Here is a 10,611-nt window from a genome sequence, read left to right on the forward strand (position 1 = left end):
GCGCGGCGGCCTCGGGCGCACCCGGGGCCCCGGTGAAAGATTTCAGTTTTGCAAAACATTCAGGTATTGAGACTTTTTGATTATTATTAAAAAAAAAAAAAAAATTAAAAATTTAAAAAAAAAAAGAGAAAATAAACTTAAAAAAAAACACTGAAAGTTTACATTTTATAATAACATTATTATACAGATTGTATTTAAACGTCAGAATATTTAAGACAATTGTAACCCTGTAAAGTGAAGAAATATTAAAAAAAAAAAAAAAAAAAGGTTGTGGTTTTTGGGGTTTCTGGCTTGGGGGGGGGGGGGGGGGGGGGGGGGCGTGCCCAGGGGTGCTCACAGGTTGTCCATAGGATTTCCTTATTGGAGTATACCTGTGGGACTGTGGGGTGTCAATAGGTTTATGGGGTGTCCATGGAGTCCCCATAGGGCTGTGGGGTGTCCAAGGGCCCCCTCACAGCTGTGGGGTGCTCATGGGGTTCCCACGAAGCTATGGGGTGCCCATAGGATTGTGGGCTGTCCATGGAGTCCCTATAGGGCTGTGGGGTGTCCATGGGGTTCCCACGAAGCTATGGGGTGCCCATAGGATTGTGGGCTGTCCATGGAGTCCCTGTAGGGCTGTGGGGTGTCCGTAGGATTGGGGAGTATCCAGGGGTACCCCTTAGGGTTGTAGAGTGCTCATGGGGTTCCCACGAAGCTATGGGGTGCCCATAGGGCTGTGGGGTGTCCATGGAGTCCCTATAGGGCTGTGGGGTGTCCATAGGATTCGGAGCAGCCGGGGTACCCTTAGGGTTGTGGGGTGCTCATGAGCTTCCCACGAAGCTCTGCGTGTCCACACGAAACTCTGGGGTGTCCACGGAGTCCCTATAGGGCTGTGGGGTGTCCACAGGGTTATGGGGTATCCACAGGGTGCCTATAAGGCTGTAGGGTGTCCCTGGGGTCTCCATGTGCCCACGCGGTGTCCCGGGTCACCCATCCAGCGCCGACCGGGGCGGGCCCTGCTGAGCTTCCTGCCGCGTGCGCAGCTGCGGCCCCGCGCGCCCGCGGCGGCGCCGCTGCTGATTGGTCGGCGCCGGACGGGGGAGGCGGCGCTCTGGGCCGCGGCCGCGCTCTCTGTGGCCCTGGCGGACCGCGAAGATGGCGGCGCCCATGGAGGTGGCGCTGGTGTCGGACGCGGCGGGGCCGCTCTGCAACTGCTCGGTCTGGGAGCTGCACTCGGGCTCGGCCCTGCCCGGGTACCGCGGCGGCAACAGCGGCCCGCGCGGACTCGCTCTGCTGGGCGGCGAGCACCTGCTGGGGGCCCAGCTCGGCAAGAGCTACATCAACGTCTGGGAGCTCCAGAGGAAGGTACCGGCGCGGCGGGCGGGCCCGGGCGGCCTCGGCTCGGGGGACGCCCCCGGGCCTCGCGGGGGGACTCCGGGCCCCGTGGGGATGTGACGGGGCCACCCTCCGTGCGGACCCCGCGGCCCTGTGATGAGGAGCTCCTCCGTCCACAGAGACCCCCAAATCCATGGTCAGACCCCCCCCCCCCCATGGCCCCTCTTCGCCACAAAGACCCCCCATGGCCCCTTTCTTCATGGAGACTCCCCTCTGTGCTCAGAGACCCCCATGGCCCCTCTCTCCACAGAGACCCCCCCAGTCCCTGGTTAGACCCTCAGGCCCTCTCTCCCTCCATTCCGACCCCCATCACCACGGGCAGGTGCCCCCCATCCCTCTCTTTGCAGAGACCCTCACAGTGATCCCCCTGAGCCCCCATGTCGGGGGGCCCTGCCTGCAGCCCCTTCCCCTCTCTGAGCCTTTCTGTGCTGTCTCTGTCCCAGGACCAGCTGCAGCAGAAGATCATCTGCCCCGGGCCTGTGACCTGCCTGACCGCCTCTCCCAACGGGCTCTACGTCCTGGCGGGGGTCGCTGAGAGCATCTACCTGTGGGAGGTACGGAGGTGCTGGGATGCTCGGGGCCACACAGACTCACACCCTGGCCAGTCAGGGAGTGTCCCCATCCCTCAGATGTCTGTAAATCCTGATCCTGGGGTGCCACAGCCGGCAAAGGCTGTACTGCCCGCAGCCCGTGAGGCAGCTCGTCAAAGTAGGAGTGGGAGAAATCCAGGGAGAGGCTTCACTCTGCCTCCTTCTCCTCTTTCCAAGCATCTGCGATGCCTCAGGGGTCGGGTGTTGCCCCCACCAGGCAGCAGCACAGGACCTGGTTTTCCTTCAGTGCTTCTCTCACATTTCAGCTGCGTATTTATGTGTGCCCAGGGTGCCAGCAGACCCTGCTGTGCTCTGGTCATTGTCCTGCTGGTTAATTACCGCTGGATTACTCGGGATTACGCTGGGTTCCCAGCACACCAGTGAGCAAATAAAAGCAGTAGCTTGTCCTGAGCCCGGGATTAAACCCCAGGATGCCTCACCTGGAGAGCTCCCCGTGCCAGGGGAGGTTTGAGCCTCATGGTGTGGGTGGCTCTGCCTGAACTCATCGGGCTTTGCTTGTACCAATGTGCTTGTGGCAGCACTGGAATGAAATCCCTGATGAGGGAGCAGGGGGCTCAGCCTGCAGTGGGAGCTGCTGCCTGTGATGCTCCAAGCTGGGCCCTGCTCCAGCTCCCATCACCCACAGATGTGTCCAGAGTATGGCACTGTCCCTCTGGCATGTTGGAGAGGCTCCATGGAAACCATCATGGAGCTGGAACCAGCCCTTAGAGCCCTGGATTTGTGTGGTCTGTGAAACCCCTTGAACTGAGGTTGGGTTTGATTTTTGGGTGTAATTCAGACCATGGGAAGAAGTAGACTCTTATTTTATTTGAGACTCCTTTGCTTCTTGGTTCCCTCCCCATCTGCAGTGGTGCCTTTTAACAAGGAATGCTCCAGGTTTGGGGAATTCCTTGTCCACCCTAAAGCCCCTGCTGGCCCAGGACCATGAGCCACCCCTGGGGTGTCCTGCAGCTCTTATAACCCCACTTCTACCTCCTGAGGACCTGTGGGAAGAGGGAAGAAGTTGCCAAAGTAATATGAATATTAAGAGTGAGCAAGAAATCTTTGCTGCACACTCATGACTTGACCAGAGAAACAGCTCTGGCATCTCTGGCTTCCAGAGTTGGTGTGCCTGGACCTCCTCCACTGCCGTGTGCCGAGTTCCCCTGCGGCCCTGAGTGCCTGCTGTTGTTCCAGCTGTACCTCAGTGATGTCAGTCACTGTCCCTAAGGTGCAAACGGGCTCGTGTGGGCAACAGAACCCACTCTTCTCCCTTCACTGCATCAAGGGCAGGGTGCCACATTATCCCAGGACATCCTTGACACCTTTCTGCCCTTCCCTTCGCTCCAGGTGTCCAATGGGAACCTCCTCGCCATCCTGAACCGACACTACCAGGACCTCACGTGCCTCTGCTTCACCGACGACAGCAGCCACTTCCTCTCGGGGGCCAAGGACTGCCTGGCCCTGGTGTGGAACCTCTACAAGTAAGGGGGGCTGGGGGGCACAGGGATTTTGGAGGCAGGGTTAGCTCTGGCTGAGCCCACAGCTGGATGTGTGCCCTCCTTGCAGGCAGGGAGCCTTTCCTTGGGGACTCACCTGGGTTTCTTGGGAATGGGCATATGGCTCTGACTTCTTTCCCTGGGTGACACAGACAAATTGTGCTTTTTACCGAGGATCTTTGTCCCCCTGGGTTAGGGAGCTCAGCCCCTCAGCCTCGGTATCTGTGTGCCGGGGCTGCCAGCAGCTCCCATGTCCCATTTGGTCCCCACAGCCAGGAGAGGCATTCCCAGTGGGAGCAGAGGCTGGCCCAGCTCCCTGTGGGGCTCTGCCCTGGCTGACCCACCCGTCTCTGCTCTCCCCACAGTGTGTTGCAGGCAGAGCCCTCCCAGATCCCTGACCCCCGGCACATCTGGTCCCGGCACAGCCTCCCCATCACCGACCTGTGCTGCGGCTTCGGAGGGCCCCTGGCACGGGCTGCCACCGCCTCCCTCGACCAGACAGCCAAGGTGAGGCTCATTTCAGAGGTGCCAGACCCTGCGGGATCAAAGCCGGGCTCCTGCCAGGTAGCAGGAAGATGTCCCTGTCCCCAAGCTGTCCCGAAGCTTTCCCGGGTTGCAGTGGCTGAATTTCTTGGCTGTCTCTGCAATGACTCAGAGCTGCCAGACCTGGGCTCTGCCTCTCCAACAACAGCAGTTTCTCTGCACCTGCCCCCAGGCTGGACTGCTGCAGTCCCTGTTGTCCTGGGAATTTCGGGGTCAGCTCCTCTGTTTTCCATTGCTGATGTCCACAGGGAGTGGAGCAGACTGGAGCCTGTGGGGCAGGGGATGTTCTGGGGGCAGGATGGCCACAGAGAGGGTTCAGAGCTGTTTTGAAGCTGCCTGGGAAACTTCTTTCCTGGTCACAGAGAGGCTGCTCCTTGGTTCTGCTTTTGGACTCAGTTTCCCAGCCACAGCCAGGAAGGGACGCTGGGGTGGGATGCCAGGGTGTCAGTGTTCCTCCAGTGCAGCCACTAACATTCTCACCCCTGATTCTCCTGTCCCCTCTCACTCCAGCTCTGGGAAATCTCCTCTGGGGAGCTCCTGCTTTCCGTGCTCTTCGACGTGGGGATCATGGCTGTGACTCTGGACCTCTCTGAGTACCACATGTTCTGCGGGGGCATGGACGGGTCCATCTTCCAGGTCGACCTCTGCACCTGGGTGAGTGTGTGGGGCTGCAGGTGTGCCCTGTCACCCTGAGCCACGGTCACCTCCCCACTGGGACTGGTGTGACCTGCCAGGGCATGGGAGGGCCTGGTTCCCCTGTGTCTCCTCTGCCCCCTCCAGACATGGTGATGAACCTGCTGGATTCAGCCTTCCTGAATTTTAACCCCTCTCCTTCCTTTCTTCCTTCCTTCATTTCTGCAGCCGGTCCAGAGAGACCGGACCTTCCAGACAGAGCGGGAGAACGGGAAGGTCTTCAAAGGGCACAGGTGAGGAACCAGACATACCATCTGCCCCCATCTGCCCACCTCACCAGCTTCTGGCAGTCCTGGGGTCATCCTGAGTTTAAACATCCTCTTCCCCATTCCAGGAACCAGGTGACGTGTCTGTCAGTCTCCACAGACGGCAGCCTCCTGCTCTCGGGCTCTCACGACGAAACCGTCCGGCTGTGGGACATCCAGAGCAAGCAGTGCCTGAAGACGATGAATCACAAAGGTAGGAATGTCCTTATCTCCAGGATCCTCGCTGCCAGAGGCCACTGCTTGTCTCACCTGTGCTGCCCTGGGCACTCCAGGTGTGTTTCTGCCCCTTGCCTCACACCCTGGGAAGGGCGGAGGCGTTTGAGGGAGCCGAGGCTGTCTGGAGCGGTGCCATGACCTTGCCCCGTGTGTTAACAACCCCCTGTGCACTGTCGGGAGTGAGTCACGGATTTCACCCTGTCGCTGAGGCCACTCAGGATCCTCCTCCTTGTTTTCCCAAGGGAGCAGTCACCCCACATACACCCCAGCTGTGTCTGGAGGGGAGACAGCTCTGTGACCCCGGCAGTGAGTGCCCGTGAGCTCACGGGGCCTGAAGTGAATCCCAGATGAGCAGCCGTCTGGGATTTCAGTCTGATGGCTCCAGTAAACTGCAGGAGCAGCAGTTGGGTGCCTCAGCTACCTCAGAGGGATTTACCCCTCCTGTTGTTAACTGGGTTCCTCCCCCAGTTGTGGTGGTTTCTGGCCCCTGGTGCCACAGTGACTGTGGCATGGCCCAAACCCCCCCCAAAGGTGATGGTGGGGAAAGCCAGACCCTGTTCTTCTGTGAGGGTTGAGCTGCTGCCTCAGGGCAGTCTCTGGAAGCCAGGCTGCCTGCAGACCCTTTTGCTCTCCCCTCTGGCTGCCAAGGACCATCCCTAATTGGGACCCACTGCAGCGCCCATCCAGCCTGGCACCGCGGGCACTAGAGGGTGAAAACAGACAGAATGGAGCTGTGAGTCATCCGAGCAGGGGGGGCCGGGCTTTGGCTGTGAGCCGGGGCCTTGGAGTCCTCCCGAGGCTGCAGGGGAGAGTGGACAGACCAGGCTCTTCCCAGGAGGGGTAGGACTGGGCTGACCCCGAGCTCTGCAGCCTCTGCTGCCTGTGGGCAGGGATTTGGTTTCCCCAGCAGCCCTGGCACCTGCATGACCGTGCTGTGCTGCGTATGCTCGGGAATGGGCTGGGAGCCCAGCACCCCTGAGCTGTCCCCACGGGGCCCTGCAGCCTCCCAGCTTGGGGGAATCTGCTGCCCCAACCCAGCCCCCTTTCCATGGATCCCTGTCCCCCCTTGACCTCTCTGAGCAGTGAGCGTGAGCCCCCCAGCAAGGTCTGTCTGCTGCCTCTCCAGTGTGTCCCACTCCCTCCCCAGGGCAGAGGTGACAGGGGTCTGACATGATGACGTGACAGCAGCCTCTGGCCCGGTGTCCTCGGGACAGCGCGGTCCCTCCGCTTGCCGGGCACACAGGACCCACTGCCCTCCCCTCAGCACTACTGCAAATAAATCCAAGGAGCTGGAGTGTGGCTGAGGGCCAGGCAGGCAGGCCAGGCATGGGGGGCTGTGTCACCAAGGGTGGCTTGTCCTTGGTGGGGGCAGAGCGGGTGGACTTGGAGAAGTCAGGCTGCTGCTCCCGGGTAATGAGCTGTGGCAGTGCTGGCGAGGCAGGGCTGCTCCTGGTCACTCGGTGTGGATGGCACCACTCCAGGGGGAAGCAGGAGACCTGTGGGATGAGGCTGGGAGCCAGTGCTGCCCCCAAATCCCTCCAGGCCTCAATTCCTATCCTGTCACACAAGCTCCATCCTTGTCTCTGCAAACACAGCATGGCACAGACCATCCCCGAGGGCTCGGTCCTGCAAGGCCATCCCGGGATGCTCTGGCCAATCTGTGCTGCTGGCAGCTCTGTCTTGGAAGCTGGGTTATTTGTGTCCCCCCAGCCAAGCCCAGTCCCCGTGCCCAGGCTGGCCTAGGGTCACCCACTGCCTGGTGCCCCAGGCCTTGGGGCAAGGTGATCTGGTACCGGACTTGCATCTGCACAGGGGCCCCAGAGAAGCTGTGGGGCTATGTCTGGGTGGTGACCAGGTTTGGGAAACTCTGGGTTCATTCCCAAGATTTTCTCCTGACCATCTTTGCTGTTCCTTCCTCTCAAACTGCTCCATGAGCTGCCAGTGCAGTGGGAATCTCACTGATGGGCACATGCCTCAGGAGCACAAATGTCTGGTCTCTAAGGAGGGAGTGAAGCCATCAGAGTTGGCCAGGAACAGCTTTGGGGCCCAGCAGAGCCTCTGCTCTGCTGGTGAGACCCAACCTTGGATCCTGGGAGGATCAGATTTCGGAGCAGGCTCTGGAGGGGTAGATGGTGGTGACAGAGCCCTCATCCATGTCAGAGCTGCTTGTGTCCATCTGCTCTGCAGAGACCAAAATCCTCCAGCAGCTCTGAGCGGCCTTAGGCCTCCCCAGGACCCCTCCTTCACCCCACACCCTCCTCCACAGCGCTGGCACCCCCCTCTCAGGTGCATCTGGACCCTCTTCACCTTTCCCTTTGGCCAGGAGAGATGGATAGTCGGGCTGTGGTAGCAGTGGCCGAGCTGCTGTGCCTGCTGGAGGGGGGCTGGGGGCTGCTGTGTCTGACAGGGCGTGGGGGGCTCCCAGCGAGCAGGAGCTGGGAGGAGCAGGAGCTGGGAGGGGGCGGCAGCCGTGGGTAACTGCGGTAATTAACGCGCTCATCAGCTCTGCCATTGAGAGCTGTGATGGATGGTGGCAGCACGGAGCTGCTGATGGATGGCGGCTCAGGGTGGGGGGAGGCCGGGCCCTGCTCCCCCGGGAGTGCCAACTGGCCGTGAGAGCCACAGCCCCGGGCAGGGAGAGCTGCTGGGGAGGGAGGAGAGTCCTGACCACTGCCTGTGCCAGGGTCGTACTCGCTGTTCTCGGGGCTACCCGGGGCCTCTGCCTCTCAAATCCACCAGGGTCCAGCCTGACCCGTCCCCTCTGTCCCATCACAGGTCCAGTGACGAACGCCTTCATCGTGCTGGCCCCCTCCAACATGGTCAACCCCGATGGGAAGCCCAGCGTGCCCCTGCCCAAGTTCAGCAGACACCTGCATGGCACCGAGAGCAGCGACGAGCCGGGCACCGAGGGGGTGACGCTGCGCCTGGGGCTGCACCAGCAGGTACTGGGGGCCAGTGGGCAGCTGGGGAGGGGGCACAGACAGCCAGGAGGGGTTGTGCTGGAGCAAAGCTTCTCCTCCAGCTGGTGAGACCTGTTCCTGCTCCCTCCTGTTTCCTCCCCATCCTGGCTGCTGCAGTCATTTGTCCTCTCAGCCCCGTGCTGCAGCATGGGCTGGCTCTGCTGTCCCACCACTTCCTCGGTCCCGGTGTGGCTGTCCCCAGGCAGGGAGGGTCACACACCATCGGTGTCCTGCCCATCGCAGCCTCTCTGCCAGTGGCCCCAGAGCTGCTCCCCTCTGCCAGCATCTGTCTCTGGGCGAGTGACAGTGACAGTCCTGCCAGAGCTGATGGATAAGCTCCCTGTTGGGTTGGTGGCAGCAGGCCAAGGGGCTGTTTGCCTGGCGGAGGGGACAGCAGGATCACCCAGGGTTCCTGCCATGGGGAACCCAGTCTAGGGGCATGGGGGAGAGGATCTGTCTGCTCTGCCAACCCCTCCATTCTGATCCCTGCAGGAGCCTGGGCAGAGCTACCTGGAGAAGGCAGAGAGGATGTACTCACAGATGTACTCGACGAGGGAAAAGGTGAGAGCTGCTCCCAGGCTGGGAGTCGGGTACAGACCCCTTGGGGAGGGGATCCTTGTCAGCTGATCTGACTCACGAGGCCCCGAGCGAGCTGGGAACGGGAAAAGAGCCCTGGAATCTGCTGATGACATGGGCAGGAGGGGCTGCAGTTCGAGGAGGAGAAGGGAGGGGACCGAAGGGTTTGCGGTTTACTGCTGAGGGGGGAGCAGCAGCCTGTGCCTGCCAGAGCTGAGGCCCTGACACTTGTCTGTTGTGTTTTCATGTCACAGAACCTGGTGGGAGACCAGGAGCACCTGACGATCCAGGTGAGCGAGCTGGAGGAGGAGGTGAGCAACCTCCGGAAAATCAACAAGGACCTCTTTGACTTCTCCACTCGCATCATCACCAAACCAGCCAAGTGAAGAGGCTCCCCCCGCCCTCGCACCCCTCCGCCTCTCCCTGTCTGGCTCCTGGGGAAGAACCTGCCCGCCCTCGGGCACCGCCCTCGGGCACCGCCCAGCCGGCTGCGAGCACCCGGCTCACCTCCCCCTGACCCGGCACACGCTGCCGCCTTCACCCGCTCCGTGACACGGGACTGAGACCGTGACACGGGACTGAGACCGGCGAGGGGACAGCACAGGGACCGTGTTCACCCCGCCTCGGGGCCGGGGGGCACTCGGGCGGCCGCTGCAGGAGGAGCGTTGCCAGCTCCTGGGAGGGCTCAGGATGCAGCTCCTGCTCATTCCCCGTCTCTTCCCCTGCCCCTTTTTTGTTTCTTTTCGTTACTTGACCCTGCAGTGCAGACAGAAAAGTGTTTTTCTCTCAATACCGCTTTGAGATTGGATTTTGGAGACCCCCTTCCGCCCACCCTGCTCTGCGGATTGCTGCTCAGTGCCACCGGACCCCGTGCTTGGGACAGCAGGGGCTGAGCAGCTCCTGCTCCGGGGGTGCAGTGGTGGGGGGGGGGGGGGCTGCTGCGACAGGTGGGGGGTCCCTGGCTACCAGGGCTGAGAATGGGGCTCCTGCTCCATCTGGCGGGCAGGGCCCAGGGTGTCGCTGGGCTTGGAGCACAGGTGGTGGTTTTGGGGCGCAGGGTCACACTGGGGAGGGGCGGGGGGGGCCAGCAAGGTGCTATTTCCAATCTCGTCAGTCAACAATTTATATATATTTGGATCCAGCAACTCTGTTTTCACGGTGTTTGGGGACTCGGCCTTTTGTATTGTCACAGCATGGCAGCGGGGGTTGTGGGTTTTGTTTAGGTTTATTTTTTACATAAAAGATTTGTTTTTTATAGTGAAAGATGCCCACGTTGGTTTCTTTAACACCCTCTGCGTGGCCACAGACCTTGACCACCCATCACTGCATCCCTGGGGCCACCTACTAGGAGTTGGGAAAGCGCTTCTTTATCCCCAAACTGCCCAGTTGCCTTTGCCCTGGGGGTCCCTCCCTGTCCCTACAGGGTCTTGAGATGTCCCCTGGCCATCCCTCTGTGTCCCCCCACCCTGTTCAATACACCAGGCGCAGATGATTTAAAGTGCATTTTAAAACCAGAGCGTCTGAGCATCCTCGGCTCCCTCCAGTTCCTGAGAAGATGCTTTTAGCTTAATCACTGGAGTCCGTTCCTTTCCCTTCCTCTCCTGCTCCTCCTTTTCCTCCCAGCGCTTTGGATCAACATTCTTCAGCTGCAGCAGGGACCGGAGCCCAGAGCCAGGGGCTGTGGTGGGGGAAGAGGTGGGAGCAAGTCCCTGTTGCAGGGAGCCCTCTGAGACCCCTGGGGATGCAGCCCCCAGCCAAGCCCCAAGCCCAGCACTCCCTCCCAGTCATCCCACACTCTCCCAGTCTTCCCAGTGCAGTTCCTGTTGGGGTGCTGCACTTGGGTAGAGCAGAAGGGAGCCCAGTGAGCCCCCCCTGTGCTGTGCCTGGTGTTAGG

General features: G+C 60.8%; 1 protein-coding gene across 1 annotated transcript; it reads left to right on the plus strand.

The window, feature by feature from the left end:
* The first annotated feature begins 1,094 nt into the window (after positions 1–1,094).
* Positions 1,095–9,980, plus strand: WDR18 (WD repeat domain 18). The gene is made up of 10 exons (XM_032092703.1): positions 1,095–1,344; positions 1,818–1,928; positions 3,315–3,448; positions 3,829–3,970; positions 4,517–4,660; positions 4,868–4,932; positions 5,034–5,158; positions 7,957–8,123; positions 8,634–8,702; positions 8,972–9,980. The coding sequence occupies exons 1-10, from the start codon at positions 1,135–1,137 to the stop codon at positions 9,101–9,103; spliced, it is 1,299 nt and encodes a 432-aa protein (XP_031948594.1). The 5' UTR covers positions 1,095–1,134; the 3' UTR covers positions 9,104–9,980.
* Positions 9,981–10,611: the final 631 nt, after the last annotated feature.

The sequence above is a fragment of the Corvus moneduloides genome, chromosome 28 (assembly GCF_009650955.1).
Source record: "Corvus moneduloides isolate bCorMon1 chromosome 28, bCorMon1.pri, whole genome shotgun sequence".
Lineage (NCBI taxonomy): Eukaryota > Metazoa > Chordata > Aves > Passeriformes > Corvidae > Corvus > Corvus moneduloides.

Coding starts and splice junctions, on each gene's coding strand:
- WDR18 (XM_032092703.1), top strand. CDS start 1,135: ATGGCGGCGCCCATGGAGGTGGCGCTGGTGTCGGACGCGGCGGGGCCG. Junction 8,124..8,633: donor GCCTGGGGCTGCACCAGCAG/GTACTGGGGGCC, acceptor TGATCCCTGCAG/GAGCCTGGGCAGAGCTACCT. Junction 8,703..8,971: donor TGTACTCGACGAGGGAAAAG/GTGAGAGCTGCT, acceptor TTCATGTCACAG/AACCTGGTGGGAGACCAGGA.